The 19,839-nt window shown below is 40.8% G+C and overlaps 1 protein-coding gene across 1 annotated transcript in view; it reads left to right on the top strand.

Annotated features, from left to right (window-relative positions):
• Window positions 1-19,839, top strand: part of efnb3b (ephrin-B3b) — a 70,517-nt gene that overhangs the window by 15,546 nt on the left and 35,132 nt on the right. The window contains exon 2 of the mRNA XM_053629352.1: window positions 16,688-16,983. Coding sequence (XP_053485327.1) covers window positions 16,688-16,983 — 296 coding nt within the window. The remainder of the gene's footprint in view (window positions 1-16,687; window positions 16,984-19,839) is intronic.

Here is a 19,839-nt window from a genome sequence, read left to right as displayed (position 1 = left end):
CACGTTTCTCTTACGCTGTTCTGTCTCCTGGCTCTCTTTATTTATACATTTACACACACACAAACACATTACACTGTATGAATGAAGTCAGAACAATTTCACTGGTTGAATACTGTTTGCACTATTTGAATATGGCTTTATTATATACTATTTTGCACAGTATTTTATAACAAAGCCATATTTGAAATTTGGGCAAATTCAAAATGACTGTTGTGTTGATAAAATGATGTCATTATGTTCCCATGTTCATATTACATGTCATTTATAAGGATCCCATGTCAAATTGAGCTAAATATGCGCATAGGTACAAATAACTGTGGGTAATTGGGGGGGGGGGGGGCATTTTGAGGTTCATGATTTACAATTGTACCTCCTCACGATTGTGTTTTTTTTAATGCCTTAGAAAGTAGAACAGTTTTCACTTTGTACTGTTTATAATACACATGCATAATCGATTGCTAACGTTCAGGATAACATTATCAACGAAACGTTATAAGTACGTGAACTCTGAATACATTATATTAATACACTCTCTTTATGGTCGAATCGAAAAGCATTCACATGGAGATCCGTCTCTCTTTCCTCTGCTGTCGCTCCCACACACTCGCACTCATTCAGACATGCAAAGCCATAGTCAGATGTGAGAAATTTGATTAGCCCGCGCTGTTGTACTTTTCTCAGTCACACACGGCTCCGTCGGGAATTTTTAACCCTTCAGAATGGAACAGAGACAGGGGGAGAGATGGATGGAGATTCCTGGGTTATTAATTACATTTCATGCAGAGAGCGAGGGAGCCGAGCTCCATAAGGCCTGGCAAACTGCTGTTCTATAGTTCTGGTCTGCATAAAAGAGAGAGAGAGAGAGAAAAAAAGAAGAAAGTAATAAAGAAAATAGCGACGAAAGAAGGGAAAGTAGGATGGAGAGATAATCCCGAATGCCAATAGTGTGTCATGCTGTCGTTTTATAGAGTCACGTCACGGCAAGCCATCGCGGTTTCTTTGTGTTAAACCATTTCTCTCTCTCTCTCTCTCTCTCTCTCTCTCTCACTCCCTCTCTCGCTCCCTCTCTCCGCCGTAAGAATATCACACATTATTTCAGTGTTTGGGATTTTTTTATTATGCGCTTGAGCCGCTAAGATGTGTTTATGACATTTAAGGCACTGGAATAATCATTTAGGCACTTTATCCTCATGCTTAAATTCACTGTGTGTGTGTGTGTGTGTGTGTGTGTAGTTGGACTGAGCTCCTATCATTGGCAATGTGTTGCTATGTCTGGCACTGTGAGGAGAGGAGAGTCCCACAGTGATGGGATTATGTAGAATTACACACACACACACACGCGCACATACACACGCAGAAGCAGGCTGCCACACGCAGTCTCCGTAATATGGTTCGAATAATTCAATTAAATAGCTGATTGTCCTACTTGTGATTTTTTTTTTTTTTTTTTTACTTCTTTTGCCTCAATTTCGAGTTTTAAAAGGTCTCGCTTGATTTACTTTGACATTTCGGCACTTGACTGCTTATCAACTTGTCCACACTTTGATTAGAATTTGTGTTAAATTTAGTTGATATATCATTTCATTTGCTCATGTGTGGGTATGTCTGCATGTGTGTGTGAAATTAGGCTTTCACTGTTGTGACTGAAAGGTGTATGTGCCACTCCCAGATATCAGGCCAGTCTTTTTTAGACACTCACACACACACACACACACACACACACACACACACACGCACAAGCACAGGCTCCCAGATGGAAACCTTTTCACAAAGCTACCAATTACAGCTGCTTCATTCTCCACCTTCATATCTTTCTCATGTTCTCTCTCTCCCTCTCTCCCACTCTATTTAACAAGCAATCTTGTTAATGTCAGAGCCTCTCGAGCTCCCTCTCTCACACTTTCGTACCCCATTCTCTTTCCTCCCATATCTACTTGTCTCTCTCTCTCCCCCTGTGAGAAGATTGGGCCCTGTAGAGCAGTGGGAGGGGGTGAAATGTGGAAGCACTTGCTCTGAGAAACAACAAAAGGGTGAGAGAGAGAAAGAGAGAGCGAGAGACACTGAGAGAAAGACAGAAGGGGGAATGCGTTAATGGAAGGACGGGTGACGGAGATTACAGCTCTTGTTGCAAGGGGGACATAATTGTGCAGTGCATCTGTCAGAGCGAGCATGCCGTGGGGGCGGTATTTCACAACGCACTCGTTCCTCTGTGGCAGAGGCACTTAAAGATACAGCCATACAGAGGCTATAAATATGTCTGTTCTCATGCCAGGCGTGTCAAGTGAATAATTTCCCTTCTCCGATTTAGACGTTTGCGTAAAATATTCCGCCGCTTGAAGTGCAGTTCGCAACGATCTCCCTGATCTACGATCAGTTTCCTCTGCCTAATCCCAGTTGTGACATTTATTAGAGAAACTGCAAAATGAGTCACAAGTTAAATAATAATTTCCACCAAGATGGTGTGTGAGGTCAAAGAATCATTGCTGCCGTCAAGGAACGGAGACATTATACAAATCAGGGTTCCCCAAATGTATATTGTGTATCTGTACAATGTTTGCGTTGCTTAATGGCTGGCCATATTTTTTAACTACTGCAAATAAAGCAGCATTTTAACTTCCAGCAGTGTGTAGTGAAGACAGACAGCGAACACAAACTTTTGTGGGACTTTTTGTGTGTGTGCAGTGAGGCGTTGTGATGGTGTGAGGGGAGGAGGGGGTGAGAGGGCGGACATACTGCGTTCTGTCTGAACTGATGTGTTAATTAACAGCCCCAAAGCGGAGATAATGAATAAGAAGTCTTGATTAATTGCAAGGGAGATGCGCTACTTTAAACACAGATGACGATGTGAAAGCGAAAGGTCACTCGCTTCCAAGTCTGTTTGCTCCACATTGCTTTGTGTTTTGTGTGTGTGTGTGTGTGTGTGTGTGTGTGGTTGTATGTGGGTATGGCGTGTGTATGTGTGGGTATGGCTGTGTGTTTGGACAGTGCTTCAGAGAAAGTGTAATTGCTGGCCATGTTCCAAGTTCCTATTTAGTTCTTAGTATTCACGTGTATTTGTTTCACTACAGACTGTTTGTGTGTGTGTGTGTGTGTGTGTGTGTGTTTGAGCGTGTGTATGTGTATGTCTGATTCAGCTCCAGAAGGACATGTGATGTTTTTGTTGAACGAGGGCCCTCACACAGCCCTCCAGACTGGTATTCAAGGGATACTGCCAGGTTTGCCACCTCTCCCTCTCTGGCAGCTATGCCTGTATGCCTGTTGCCTGAGACACACACACACACACACACAGACAGTCATGCACACAAATACACACGTGGCTGCAGGATCCAATGAGCCGAGTGTAATGTGAAACCCACAGGCACCTGTGGCTCAACGCTACAGATTTCCTAGAGCTGATAGCAGAGCTACTGGAGCCGAGCTGGAGAACGGCGGCCATGTTTAGAGCACACCCCTTTACTATCACTCATTTCCCAAGAGAAAGATATTCAGCAGCTTGGAAGTGGCTCCAGCAACACAAAAAGGCTGAATTTATTGCATATTACAGTGTTGAAGTTTAATGTATTTTTTTTTAAACGGTTAACTCCTCTAGGTCGTTGGCTCTGATTATATATCGGTGTTTGTGTCCATTTGGGTTGCTGCTAAATTCAGAATTATCCATTTAAATCAGTCAGATTTTCTCGTTACAGGTGGGCAATATAGTAAAAAAATAAATCTTTTCACAATAGACATATTCACAACATATAATATGTTTTTTTTTTTTTTTTTTAAAAATCCAATTTAATGTTTTCTTATTTAATGTAAAAATGGGTGGAAAAGGAACGAATAGGTCAATGGTAGAATCATATCAGTGTTTGTTATCTGTTCATATCGCCTAGCCTGTTTCACAGGACTTTTTTACGCCGTTATGTATGAACTTGGTTTATTTTGTAAAATCAGCTCCACGGCTTGAAACTGTCCCAACCGATATGCAAATGATTAGAGGATGATGTAGTAGCAGGAATCTTTTAGCCTTGGAAGGTATGCTAGCTAGCTAACTTAGCTAATGTTAATGGCATTGTTTGGTTGATTCAGTATATTTGGACAGGTTTGTCAAATGATAAATATGACAACACAAACAGTGAGTGAACACAGAAATCCCACTCACATCTACCTGTAAAAAAAAAAAAAAAAAGGTGAGCTAGTTTCCTGTTAGCTAACTAGCCAGCTAGCTTTAGGGATCACAAGAAGCTTGTTTATTTATTTATTTATTTATTTATTTATTGTTTAGTATTTTCTGGGCTATTAAACCATACAAAGTGTGATTCTACTTAGATTTAAGGATTAAAGTTACTTTTACTTCACGTATATTTCGTCTCATGATATTCAGATGACATTATAGCATAACAGTGTAAATCACTCTCTCTCTCTCTCTCTTTCCCTCGCTCGGTTCGGATCAGTAAGGTATTGTAGGGTATTGAGCTGCGCTGATGGAGGATAAATGCCTACTGTCAGCCGAAAGAGATGAGGTTCTGAAGAAAATGCGTTTATTTCTAACCTCCCCCTTTCTTCTCGTCTTTTTTTCTCCTTTTTAAAAGGATGACAAAAGGCATTTTCCATGCTCTCTCGCTCCTCTCTGTCGCCTCTGCCCCCTCACCTCTCATCACCTTTTTTTTTTGCTTATCATTCTTCATCACGTTTCTCCTCACCACTCTCACGTCCGACCTCTCACTCCATCTCGTGTCCTTTCATACTTTCTCCCTCTCTGTGTATTCACCTGCCAGTCTCCTCTGTTGGGGGTCACACTAATTATTCTTCTTTCTCCCCCTTCTTTCCCTCACGCTCTTTTCTGCATTCCCTCGTTCCCTCTCTGCTACAGACACCTGGCTTAACTCTGCGGGGCATCTCTCTGTTCATCCCTCTCTCCAACTTTCTTTCTTTCGCTCTCTTTTTTTCTACCCCTCCTATTTGCTCTTTTATAGTCCTTTTTAAGCTGGTGAGCATTTATTCTTTCTTTCTTTTCTTTCCTGAAGAGCATTCTTTTTTTAAAATATATATTTCTTCCTTCCTTCTCACCTCATTCTAGCTGCTTCCCATCCAACCCAAGTATCCATTTTGGCATGCTTTAAGCTTGAAGTTTTTCCCACATCTGTCACTTATTTCTACCTTTTCTTTATTCTTTCCTCCCTATACATTCATCTGTCTCTTCTGTCCCTTCTATTTCTATCTCTTTTAGCTCATGTCACTCAGTCAGTTAACATAGTAAGCGAGTTAGTGTGAACGTTTTATCCTGTGAATATGAACTGAATCTTAATCAGCCAACAGTCAGGAAAAAAATTTTGTGTGTGTTTCATCTCTTCCATGCACAGCATCGAAGCTAGTGCTGTCTCCTGACTGACACAAAGGGGAGAAATTAGATATTTTTAGTTTTTCATATCTGATTATCATTTAATTCAGAATTTGAGGAATCACTTTAGCATGAGTGTGTGCGCAGAACTCAATATATGTTTGTATCTTCTGAATAGAGTATATATATATATATATAATGTTATTAATGTATGTGTGTGTGAGTACAGTGGGCGGTCATTCTGGCATCCCCTCTTGAGACACTTGCGGCATCGCACACTGCCACCTTCTTAATAATTCGCCACGTCTCGGCTCTACCCCTGCTGTGCTCCTTGTCTTTTCTTTCCTAATTTATTCCCTCATTTTATTTACCCTCAATCCCTCACTAATGCTAATGAGAGGAGTGAGCAGCTCTGATCGCGCCTGTGGTCCATCATTCCACTCCACTCCACTCCAAACCCCTTGAGTCATCTCTCGCCAGAGACCTATCCGTCAAACTCACAGCTGTCAATCATTGGGCAGACAGGAAGTGCTCCTGAGAGGGCCATTTCAAAGGCACTGATTCCATTGGCTTCAGAACTTGGAGAACATTTGGAATCTGCAGAGAGCTTAGTGGCTTTAAACTCGTATAACTGTAAATTTTAGAGAAACTACAGAGAGTGTATTTCAGGGGAGTTAAATAAGGCATGCACACTATATTCATAAATACAGACACTGGCAGCCAAGAGAGCAGGAATTGGCATGACGCCGTTCAGTATCCTGACGGGGGTGAGAAGCAGAGGTGTTTCAGACTGCAGTCTCTCTCTCTCTCTCTCTCTCTCTCTCTTTCTCGTTTTTCCTTTCTCTGTGTGAGTGTCTGACTTTCTCTCTACTTGTCTGGCCTGCTTTCACAAACACCTCTCTCTCTTGCTTTGCTCTGTCTGTCTGTGGCTAGCTGTTGATTTTACCACAGGGCAACGTGACCCCACAGGCCTACTGGGACTGCAACCTGACCACAATAACCCCACCACAGTGAGAGAGAGAGAGAGAGAGAGAGAGAGAGAAGGGGGGGAAAAGTGGGTTAGGACGGAACGACAGGCCGAACAAGTGGGTTTGGAGAACAAAGAGAGAAACAGAGAGAGAGTAAAAGGCCTGAAATCACTTTCAGATGCGTGTGCAGGCTCAGCTTGGCTGATTTGTGAAGGCGTTTGGTGGAGCTGTGGACGCAAGGCCTCGGGGTGTGGAATAACTGCCTGTCGTCACCCCGGGAGACTTTTAGCTCCGAAACATATATACACATGCTACAGTGCTCAATGGTTCTCCTCTGGGCCTACTCTGCTTCCTGATCTCTGCACAGAGATAGCACAGAACAAGAGCCTGACCTCTTATCGTTTAGTGCTTACGCTGTAATGGTTTATTAATGTTGCTTTATACCGTGAAAGCACTATTTGCATGGCTTCACGCCAAACATGATTATATTTTTAGTCCCAGTGTTCATTAACCTGTTGGGTCAGAGATTCTTAAGCTATTTCTTCAGTTGCCACACAACACTGTCAGTGTGAAAAACACCAGATATCCACTTATGACATCAGTGCATACTTATTTTATGGAAATAATCTGTTCAAGCTTTCCAAGTTTTCTGCACATTTTTTTGTATCATCAAAGACAAATTTTTATCATCATTGCTTATTTATCAGAACCACAGTTTTTATTACTGAACCTCAGAATTCAACCTGAGTACACTGTATTAAAAATGGATATTAGAAACAGTTGAGGACTTTCTTAGTTTTATTCAAATGCAGTTACACCGTTAGTCAAAAGCTTTTGCACCCTGTGGAGCGCTAAACAAAGAATAGATATAAGTCAATTGAAAAATTTTAGAAATTGCTAGTTAATCTAAATATGATCTAACCAGGAAAAAAAAAATTCTAATTAGACAATGAGTGGCAGTAATAGTGACTAAACTGTAATTGAAGATAAGGAGCTCAACGTGTTCAAAAGCTTCTGACTGGCAGTGTATATTTAAATTGACATAATTGATATTTTTTTCATTAGTGAGCTTAAACCCATTCAGTTCAACTGACCAGTCAGTAAGGCTTATAATTTTAATGACTAAATTATAACTTGAACACTCTTTAACAGCTTGATAGTGGCTGATTGTGATTGACATTTAGATTGATAATATAATCACAGACCCCACTTTAAGAAGCAGCACCCCCCTGGGAGCGCAGTTTAGGTAGCTGAATGGCCTCTGGGTTTAATAGAAAAGCAATAAAACTGCATCCGGCCTGTAGGTGTGTAATTCTGTTCAGTGTTTATGTAAGTCATTAGTAGGAGAAAGTAAAGGCAGGACTCTGTGTTCAGCACCATAACTGATCACGTATCCTTCATGTGAGTGATAAAACGCCTTTGAGATTATATCACTCACTTTAAGCTACTATTTCTGTTCAGTGCATCCCAGACCGACAGCTAAAGGTTTTAGTTTTTTTTGTGTGTGTGTGTGTGTGTGTGTGTGTGTGTGTCAGTGTCAGTAATTCGTCTGGGCCCCAAAGCCATCTGGAGCACCTCTATATGGGTGTTTATGGGTCTGACGGATGTTCTCAGCTCCCTCAGAGCAGAAGGTCCTCAGTAAGACTGTGAGGTGAAGCTTATGGATGTCAGGGTGATGCTTGGGCTTTGGAGTGGATCCCTGCCGACTAACGCAGTATGCGGCCTCGAGCCCACCCCGGCCCTCTGTAACCTCTTCTACTCAGACTGTTAAGTTTGAGAGAGTGTGTTTAACCTGGTGCCAGCTCCCCTGAGATACTCACAAGCTAATATACACCAAATACACACACACACACACACACACACACACACACTGAAGCACACAGTATAATGCACACACACCAACTGACACGGGGGCTAACGGTCAAACACCAGCTGAGCTGTAAGAGGCACTTTAGCCTCTAAATGTACCGCACTCCCCTCGAATCCACATGGAGCGAGACTGTGTGTGTATATGTGTCTATATGTGTCCACCAGGCCTCTCTCATTTTTCGTCTGATCCTCCAGCAGGCCTTACCTTTCCAATGTGGCTTTATGGCTCTAATTAACTGCGGTGCAAATCATTCACACACACAGGCTGTAATTTTTAGGCCGACAGTGAGAATATATAGCCATGTTACTGACAGATCTCTCAGCTTGGAGAGAATAATATATAGGAAAAGAAAGTGAGTGGCTGCCAGACAAAGGAAATGAGAGTAAAAAAAAAAAAAAGATTGATACTTATTTCATATTTTAGCCTGACTGCAATGGCCAGAAAGTAAGTTAATTAGGATAGATTTCAGATTGGATTGGTGTTAATTGGTGCTCTTCAGTGTGCTTTGGGTCATGGACAAACGCTGAAGAAAAGGCCAGTTCGTCTGGTGTTGGTGTGTGTGTTCTATGTCGCATGGTTACAGCGCGAGTGATATGGAGGAGATGTGACACCGTCGCTGCAGCAATCTGGAGCGGGGGGCAGTGCGGCAGCATGGGCAAGGACACACTTACCTTCAGAGTCCCACCGCGCCACTCTCTCTCTCTTTCTCTCTCTCTCTCTTTCACACACACACACTGAGCTTTTATCTCAACCCACCTTTCTTTTGCATATGCATACTTGCGCCACTCTTTAAAAATCTCATTTATTCAATTTTTGTTTGCTTTCTTTAGTCTGTCTTCAATCAGCCGCTTTTCTTTTTTTTACTCACTGTTCCTTTCTGTCTCACACACTGATTTCTTATTCTCCCTCACTCTCCAGCTCGCTCTCTCTCTCTCTCCCTCTCTCTCCATATGGAAACTATTACTCCTGCCGTTCTTCTCACCGCAAACATTCCAGCATCACTTCCAGCTTTCTTTGACTTTATTTCAACCTTGTATGCTTAGTTAGAGGCCTCTCTCTCTCTGTCACTCTCTCTCTTTCTCTCTCTCTCTCTCTCTCTCTCTCTCTCACACACACACACACACACACACACACACACACAGACACACACACTTTGAGTCAGTCTGACTCATTTTCTTCGTCATAATTATCAGAATTTATACGTTTGTCCACTTAAATCGTGATAATTGTCCACATATGAAATGGACCATTGCGCATACAAAATCCAGTTTACATCAGTTCCACATGTGAATATACAAACAAGTCACTCCCTCATGGCTATGATTACAAATTAAAATGAGGCCCAGACTCATTAAATAATGCTAAATAATAACTCAAAAAATAATGCTACATGACATGATTGTACATAATCATTATGTTTATTTCACTGTGCAGTATGACGTTACTGACCCAGTTGTGTGTGTCTGATCGAGAGAAAGAAGTTTTTTGTTTTCCGTTTCTCAGGTCTCTCTTTTGGCTCGTATGGCGATGTAAATCAGGTCAGTGTTTTTCAGCTCACTGGGCCTTTTAAACACTGCGCTGTACTAGAACTGAGCTTTTTCCATTAGCCTCTGGTCCAGTAGCAAAGTTTTTCAGGGCTTTTTATTGTCTGCTTAGGAATTAATAGCTAACAGCCCTGTTTGACACTGACTGGGTATGTGTATATGGTATGTGGTATGAATAGCAAATACTGAAACATGGGGCGGGGGGGGGAGCACAAAGAATAGTCTAGTTCGTATGCTGTGATCCTGGGATAGCATCCAGATTACTGCATGCATGAATGAGTCTGGTTCTCAAAACCACGTACCAGCTCTATGATTTTGTGGCACAAACACAGCAGGACTTCACAGAGGATTTTGATAATATCCTTACTGTGTTATTAGTGCTAAATCATATTTTTTGTCAGTTTAATTTCATCACTGTGTTGGTGTCGTTATTGTTGAAGTTTTAAAACCCTTTCTTAGCGTAACTTTTCATCAGTCATTATGTTGCTATCATAATGAGCTGGTTAACCAAACCAAAAGGACTGAGGTTAATCCAAGCACGTCTTCCATGTTAGATTTAACAATGATGTTATTAATGATGATGACGTCTCATAAGTTGGTGGAGAACAAACTATAACCGTTGGTTTCTCATTGGACCAGGTCTTGTTTTTGATATCCAGGAGATATGATTTACACTCTTAATGTGTCTCAACAGGAGAGAGAAGAGAGAGGAGGAAAATGTAGACATAAAAAAAAAGAACAAGAGTTAGAGACGGTAAAACCTACAGGTGATTATTGTCTAATTTTATTTCTGTGGTGAATTAGGAAAGACGTGTAGCTGTAACTTTCTGGTTGGGGTTGTGAAGCTCTATAGTGGTTGTGGCCTTCTCATCCAAACCTCAGCTTCCAGAAGATTTAAATATGATTTTTTTCTGGTTCACTGACGCTCTTTCTGTATCTTCTGTTAAGCAGCTATATCCACATTCCTTTTAAGGAGGCAGCTATCAGTCCACTAACTCTTCTGTATAGAGAAACTCTGTATTACTGCCTAATGTGAATACAGACACTGGAGCTTTTAAGCCCAGTAATACTAGGTCCTGATATTTCTGTAATTAGTTTGAACCTACTCATGCCTACCCCCCTACACACACACACACACACACACACACTTCCAGAGGTCCACCTCTACGCACCTGTGTGCTGGACTCGCTTTTGGACCCGGCTCAAGTTGCCCGTGTGGAATCTTTGTAATGCAAGAGTGAAGAATGGGAGAAAGAAGAGATGGGGCGAGAGAGAAGGAGAGAGGGATGAAGGTGGTGGGGGCATTTGATGACGGAGAGTAGGAGAGAGAGAAGGTTGAGGGTCAGCAGAAGTGGGGGGGGCACACTGAAACTAACACTTGCTCCTTTTCTCGGGCCGTCAGGGTCATGGAAGGGCGTTGGGAGAGTTTGACAAAATGATGTTTCTGCCCTCATAAAAGACCTGGGCACGCACACACACACTCTCTCTCTCTCTCACACACACACACACACTCCTCTATCACCTCTGGCCCCTCCATCCCCCCAATCCATGTTTCAAAGCGTGGCCGAATGAATACAGCCATTGTTGCATTGAGAGGAGGAGAGATAGAGAGAGAAGGTGTGGGGGTGTTGAGGGGGTGTACCGGGTGAAGAGAGAGAAGCTGAATGTTTATGATGATAGGACGGGTTTGAAGACATGCATTTTCCTGTGCATAATTATTGTAAACAAAATGAAGGCTAAGCAGTAATTTTACTTTAATCTTTTCTTTGAGGCCTGAGTAAAGGCTTTTATGCGGCCTATTAGATTTACTGCATTTTTCTGAAAAGACACACACACACTTACACACACGGTTTTCATTATTATACCTCGCTTCCAAAAGGCCTTGCAGCATGTACTTTGGATACATATCTTCAAGGTTTCGCTCTGGACGTTCAGTACAGACGTTGTGCATGTGTCCCTCTGTTTCAAGTTGTGCGATTGGACACGCGTGTGCACATTAGATATATTTTACAGCTCGCACAGAACATTCACTAATTATTTGCAGAGTGTTTGCTTAACCTTGAGAAGACTCATTAGAAATCATTGCTTGACAGTTGTTCAATCTTTGGAGGCTAAAGTGTTCCTGAGCTAAAATTGCTGTAATTATGCTGGCATTGGAAGGCGTTCTGCAACTTTTCAAACTCTTTGTTTATAAGGCTGAAAAGAGCGTACAAAGGACCGCACTGCTAAATATATTGTTGAACGTGCCGCTGTTGTTGTAGACTGTGTGCGAAAGAGTGTGAGAGAAATGAACATTTGTGTCAGTGCCACTTTTGTGTCTGAATGCGAATTTGTGTAAAGGTCAGAAAATGGAAGAGGCTCTAAAGAGAGAGAGAGAGAGAGAGAGAGAGAGAATGGAAAACATGAATGGAAGTTTTCTCTGGTAGTGTCTAGCGTGACCATGTAAACATCACGGATCAGCACTACCGCACCGCTGCTCCTCTCTGTCTCTCCCTGTCTCTGTGTCCTCACCTCGCCTCTTCTTCCCTTCTCCTGTCTTTTAATTCCTCAACAAGTTCACGTCTGAAAAGTGTACAACTTTTGCTTTCCATCAGACTTTTTTGATAGAACTTTTGGCAGTTTCAAACGCTTTGCATAGTCACGCCACTTTTGTGCTGAATTGATCTTTTACACTGCAGACGATCACATAAAACTTCAGCAAATGTTTTCTTTTAGTGTGTTGTAGTTTCCCAACAGAAATGAATAGTAATATTAGCAAAATTGAACCAAGAAATGTTTTTGTCTCCTCCTTAGTGTCCAGCTATTATATTCTGCCTCTGTACTGCTTTATGTGCTGTTTATTATTGGTTTCATTTAGAAGAGGAATATGATAAAAAAAAAAAATCCTATATGCAGAATTGCATATAGGATTTTCCCTTTCCATTTAGATTATTGAGAAGCATTTCCATCCATCCATCTATCTATCTTCTGTACCACTTATCCTACACAGGGTCACGGAAAGCCTGGAGTCTATCCCGGGGCACTCGGCAGGGGACACCCTGGACACACACACACACACACATTTCAAGATGCCACTTGGCTTACAATGCACCCGGAGGAGTACAAGCTCCGCGTACTCAGGGCGGAGGCAGGAATCGAGCCCCTAACTCTAGGGGTGCGAGGCAAATGTGCTAACCACTAAACCACCGTGCCTCCCCTTGAGAAACAATTAATTTGCTATAATCAAATGGAAACAGATGACTGCTGTTTCAAATCAGTATTTAAAATAATTTAAAACCAGTATAGTTCTTTTTTTTGTTGCATTAAAAACTCAGTTTTCTTCCTTTTCATTCCCTATTTCACCCCATTTCCAGATTGTCTCTGCACTCGAGGTAAAGTAAAAGATCCAGTTACATAAAATTCCTCGCTTACAAAGACCCGTATGAACAACTCCCATGACTGAATGATGGCAACAGTTACCTTTTAATGCTTATCCATTAACGATTAGTTTATGGCTGTATATGTAAGATATATCAGTTTGAAGTGGTTATGTTTTGTCTTGTAGTGTCGCTTCATGTTACCACCTTTCACTAGTAACATGCACATGAATCTGTTGCAGGAGGAATAAAGGCTTCTTTTTAAACAAGCCCTATCGTAAGTTTGCTAAACAGAGCAGCGAGTGGAGAAATAAAATGTAAAAATCTGTAAAAACTTTCTCCTTTTTCATTTAATGTCTCTAGTCTTCACGCTAGCCTTCTGGATTGATGAGCTGCCTTCAGCTAAATCATTCACGCAAATGCTTGTTATTGGCCACATCAGAGGATCTGCTACAGAATCCAAGCTGGTTCATGTTTAGAGGAATGGAGACACTGAACTACGGCCAGTTCTTTTGTTCATACTTTTATTTGTCAGTTCTGTCTGCTGAAATTTTTTGCTGGCGCTGCCAGTTGACGACCCCTGCTCTGGTCCATTTCACACGTCCATTGTCCTTTCCTGTTTTTGTAATCTCTTCATCGATCCTCTCCCCACTATTTCTCCTTGTTCTTCTCTTTCACCTCTACCAGTCTCTCTTTCTTTCTCTCTCTCTCTTTCTGGTTTCCTGTTTAGTTTAGTCGTACTTACTGCTCTCCAGCACCACTCTACTGTGAAATGCCTTCCCTCCAATAGATAACAAGTGAAATCTACCCAACAGGAAATACCACTGTGTGTGTGTGTAAGGTGTCTAGGTGTGTAACTAGTGTTTGTCTGCAGGTGTGTCTATGGGTGAATCCCTGTTGCACCTGCAGAATGGTTGGGGTTGGGGGCTGGGCAGGACCATGGAGGTGAAGGCCTGTTGGTGCATGTCTTGTGTTGAGCTGATTTCCATAACTGTATGTGATATGTGTGTGCTTTGGGGCGGGGGGCAGGGAGAAACAAGACATGAAAATAGCAACCTGGCTCCCAATTTATCTGTAGTGTGTGTTAAGAGGGTGTTGAGTGTGTGTGCTCCTAACTGTAAGAGGACACTGATAACCTTTAACCTATTTGAGAGGAACTGGAAACTGTTGTCTCACCAGACACACACACACACACACACACACACACACACATACACTTGCGCTAGTTACATTATTGTTTTATAATTCTAGATAAAAGCACCTACTCTTAAAGCTAAGCTTTATGTGAATCCTAACCTCACTAATAGAGCTGCATGTCAACAGTTAAAATGATCTTGATGATTGTTTATTGCAGTTAAAGGGGAAAGGAATTTTTTTTTTTTTTTAACAGATTTTTACATTTTATTTCTCCACTCGCTGCTCTGTTTAGCAAACTTACGATAGGGCTTGTTTAAAAAGAAGCCTTTATTCCTCCTGCATCAGATTCATGTGCATGTTACTAGTGAAAGGTGGTAACATGAAGCGACACTACAAGACAAAACATAACCACTTCAAACTGATATATCTTACATATACAGCCATAAACTAATCGTTAATGGATAAGCATTAAAAGGTAACTGTTGCCATCATTCAGTCATGGGAGTTGTTCATTCAGGTCTTTGTAAGCGAGGAATTTTATGTAACTGGATCTTTTACTTCACTGTAGGAATTTTACTAGATTACGCCCAAATATTTTGGAATTTATATCAACAGAACATGTGCATTTCTTTCATGGTGTCCATTATAAGGCCGTATACCTTTTTAAATAAGTTCTTGAATAAAACATGACTGCTTCTTCATTACATTCATTGATTTTATCATTAAACATTAAACACAATTACACTCCAAATAAATACACACTTGATTTCAAACATTAACCAGTTAGCAAACTTTAGCTAAGCTCGTGGATATTGAATTATTATATTTAATTATATATATATTTATATTATAGAATAGATAGATATAATTATTATATTTATTTTGAATTATTTGACCAGCTCTGTTTTTATATAATCGTCCCCGTATCAAACATATCACTAAGGACATGATGTTATTGTCTTAACCTCGCCTAGCCTTAGGTTGCTGTTGTTTCTGTGAAGTTTCATTAGCTTTTTAACTGCCATTTACATGCTAATGTAGAAACGGCCTCTAAACAGGAACAACTGCTCCGATTTGTTTAAATGTAAATACAGTCTGGAGGGGTTAGCAGTGAGAGAAGGAATTATCAATGACAACCCCCCCTTCCCCATCCACACACACACACACATCCTGAGCTTTAGAACAGGCTGAAACTTTAAAACCGGTCACAGATCAGGGTAAACAGGCCTGCAGCTACCAAAGCTGGGAGAAGTGTTGAAATAGTAATTAGAGCTTAGTACTTTGAGTGGGTTAGTTGCAGATCTGCACAGAGAAAATGAAAAAGAGTCCCACATGTTTACATATTTGGGCACATTTATATTACAGTTATTTAGGTAAGCAGAGTTATTTAGGCAAAAATAGTGTTGCCCTTTTCAACTAGCTACATGTGATATTTACAGCGTAAAATAAGATAAGAAACGAATACATCCGAAACACGATGAAGGAGAAAGACAGGGGAAAAAACAGAGCACATGAACATGTGTGCATGTGAGATCACTCAGTGTTAGCGCCAGGCAGAAAATGTCACCGAGTTCCTCAGGCACCCTCCGCTGATCTCAGGGCTATTTGGAGGTGTGTATGAGTGTCCTGTCCTATATGTATCCTATCATACATCATGATCCTCAACAGTAAAGATAGCAGCATTTTGTTGTCGATACTAAAATTAAGCATCACAAAGCCCAATATAAAAAAAACCTCACAAAAATCTGAAATTCATTGCATCGCGTTTTAAAAAAATACACAATGAATTATGACATTGCATGTTTGTGGGTTTATATTTGTATATTGCCACATACAGTATGTTATTCAAAGTTTAATATAATGATTGAACATAAGGAATGAGTTATAAGGAATTAAAAAGTAAGCTAGACAACCACTGGGCTACAGACAGTTCATGTCTTCATAGTGCTTTTCAGTCATAGATAGAAAGTTATTGGTATTGAAAGTTTGAATATCTCATTATTTTCCACATTGTGGTATTGAAACATTATTGAACATAGTGATAAATAATGTGTAACCCTAATCCCCCCCTTGGTGTTAGGTTTATGCGGTTTGTTTGTTTTTTGTTCTGACTTTGGAAAATTAATAGAATTAAAGTAATTCATTAGTTTTATATCCAAAGCAGCTGAGTAATCTTTGAAACGTCCAACAACAAAAAAAAAGGAAATCTGTGAAATGTCTTAGGCCGTTTCTGTGATGTTCCGTTCAAAGACAGTTGGGCTTAAAAGAAATGGGTTTTAACAATTATCTATTGCACGACTTTATAAAAATTAAAAATTTACATTTCAATTTAAATAATCATGTGATTATTTCATTTAGAGAAAAATATATTTTTGTATGAAGCTGATAAATGATAACTGTGGTGAACATAATGCGATGCTGAATCTCATGGGATAATGAAGGATAATTAATCTCTCTCTCTCTCTCTCTCGGTCTCTCTCTCTCCTCAGGTTTAGCGATGATAGGGGTTATATCCTGTACCCTCAGATAGGGGACCGTCTGGACCTCATCTGTCCTGCATCGGACCCCCCAGGACCCCGTGCTCCAGCCGAGTATGAGTACTATAAGCTGTATCTGGTGTCCTCCCGTGAGCAGGCGGACAGATGTGAGGTGACAGGAGCTCCGAACCTGCTTCTCACCTGCGACAAGCCCAACAGTGACATGCGCTTCACCATCAAGTTCCAGGAGTATTCGCCCAACCTCTGGGGCCACGAGTTCAAAACAATGCATGATTACTACATCATCGGTGAGTGTGTGTGTGTGCGCACGCGCGTGCGTGTGGTGTGTGGACGTTTGTTATGAGTTGCTTTACCTGCTACATGTTTTTGCCATCTCCAAGTGTTGGAGAATATCATAGCAGTATTTTTTTTCCTGTTGATTTTAGATTTGTTTTCATTTTTTCTGCGATTCTTGACCTAGATTTAGCACGATGTGAATGCTATCAGATGGAACCATCTTGTTAAAGGTCATGTTTCTGGGGGGTTGTGTCTGAAACAGCACACGGTGGCAGGTAAAGAAAACAAGCCAGCACAAACACACCAGCGTCTCACCTCCGACCTGCAAAAAAAAAAAAAAAAAGATGTCTGTGGAAAGTATGTTACCTTCATTTGCACTTTCTCCCACATTTTTAAAAGCAGTCGATTAAAAAAAAAAAATAGTACGGATGTTATTTTAGTGTCTATTCACACATAAGGAAAACAGAGAGAGAGAGAGAGAGAGAGAGAGAGAGAAGACAGAAGGTGTGCTGGTGAGAGAGGGGAAGTGAGAGAAGTTGGGAGGGAGAACAGGTTGGACAGAAAGAAAGGATATGGAAAGAGGGATTACATGGGGAAGCAGGATGAATGGGAGCGCTGCCTCCTGCTTTCCACTCCTATTTGTTGTGACTTGTTCGTACTGTAATGCTTTAGTGCATTCGTTTATGTGAAAACTCAATACTATCAGGGTTGGCCAGCGTTTCTTTTCTAATACATGCATTACAAATACAAAACACTTTTGTGGAAATACTTTGAATGGTGACCGTGTAAACTGACGCTCATGTGATTGTAGTGGATTTTAGAGCAGGCGCTCACAGTAGAGCTACTCTATGGCTAGAAATGCTATTATAGCACTATTAAAGGAAATATAGCAACTTGTGTCTCTATCCAGTATGGTTTTTTTTTTTTTTTTTTTTTTTTTAAACATAACTATTATTGGCTTTCACAATCTTGACAATGCACTTTATTAAGCTACTCTTCATACTTTTGTTAGCTAGTGAGCTGGATGCTAGCTAGCATCTAATGCTAAGAGCTCTTACAGAAAACCGTAACAGGTAAAAGTTTTCCAAACATTCGTGGAACAGTAATACTTCAGAAACCAAAGAGAGACAGTATAATTGATGCTTTACATTTTAGTGCTAGTGAAGGACACCTAGTGTTAGAATTAGCTAGCATCCACCTGAGTGCTACTAGTTAGCTGCATCAGGTGGCTCTACTGATCGAATTCTCCCCTTAGAAAATGTATTTTGGTGTTATTAGTATACTGCATTTTCTTTTGCTTACAGTATTTTGCAGCTCATTTGCATTTTCTACCAAAAAAAAAGTTACATTTTTGTCTAGTAAATACTACAAATATGCAAGTACATTTCTGTATTATGGATTTATGCCTCAGAGAGTGTATGAGAGATGTTATGGCTCCACGATAACAATCAGGGAAAGGTGTTTTAACCTGCCATGATTGCTACGTGTGTGTGTTTGTGTGTGTGTGTGTGTGTGTGTGTGTGTGAGTGTGTGTGTGTGAGAGAGGATATGTGTGTTTGTGTGGATGTGGATGTGTGCACACATGCCACATTTATTCCATCTATACAGGCTGAGAGGTGTCACTACCACTAACACACTCACACACACACACACACACACACACACACTCTGCCAGGGCCTTTATCATTGCTCCAACAGACCCAGCAAATCAATTGACAGGCTGAATGGATCGATGAGGTCTCAACTGCAAGGTCAGACACACAGACACACACCCACACACACACACAAACAAACGCACACACACTTAGAGGCAGAAAGATGGACAGGCAGAAAGGTGGGTCAACATGAAATGAGAGCAGCTGAAGGAGAGAGAATGTCAAAGACATGGCACAATGCAGGTAGAGATAGAAATGAGAAGAGAAGGAAGGAGAAAGAGACAGCCTTGGTGATAGAGGGAGAGAGTTAAAATTGGAAAGAGAAGGAATGATACACAGATGGATCAGAGAGAGACAGAGAGTGAGAGAAAGTTAGTGTTTAACCCCAATCTGCAGCTGTATAAACAGTCTGAATTTAAAGGAATAGTTCAACCAAAGATGAAATGTATACAATGTCCCAGTAACCCAAAATGTAATAAATCAGCCAAGGCATGTTTGATATCTGAAATTTAATTGTTTAGTTTTACACTGGAGCTTCGATACTAATGTTGATAACAATTAGCTGCCAGTTTATCATCATGCAAACGGCTCGCCAAATCATCACACCACACACACACACACACACAAAATACTTTATTATATTATCATTCGAATTACTTACTAAAGTACAATTCTGCGTTCTGCATTTCAACATCCACTGCATACCTGACGCTCGCTTTGAGTTCTGTGTGGGACTGTTTTCCTAAATTCCACTCCTGCCTACTCCTAAACAAATTCTGACCAATCCCTCTCACTCACCTAGTCATTATTTTTGTTTTTACCTGCCCACGATGTTTTCTAATAAACTTAATTGGTTCCATTTCCCAAAATGTAAAAAAAAAAAAAAAAAGAAGAGTAATTTAAACCACAACGATCCTGACCAGGGTAAAGTATTTACTCTTGCAAATTTTTGTTGCATTCCACAGGATCCCAGTCATTCTGGACACTTTCCCCTGAATGACACTAAATGTGCTGAGAAAGAACGTAATGCAGTATTCTTTTGGCATTTCACTAGCTATATAGTTCTTTGTCAGGAAGCACATGAGCTAGACTGAGATACTGAACGACTTGCCAGTTTGCTGAGCATGTCTTGGCTCACTGACTACGTTTGGGATAGTGTGTCAGTTGTGTACATTTCATTTTTGGCTGAACTGTTTGTCCGTAAATACGTCT

The sequence above is a fragment of the Ictalurus furcatus genome, chromosome 7, assembly GCF_023375685.1.
Source record: "Ictalurus furcatus strain D&B chromosome 7, Billie_1.0, whole genome shotgun sequence".
Lineage (NCBI taxonomy): Eukaryota > Metazoa > Chordata > Actinopteri > Siluriformes > Ictaluridae > Ictalurus > Ictalurus furcatus.
This window is presented reverse-complemented; position numbering and strand designations above follow the sequence as displayed.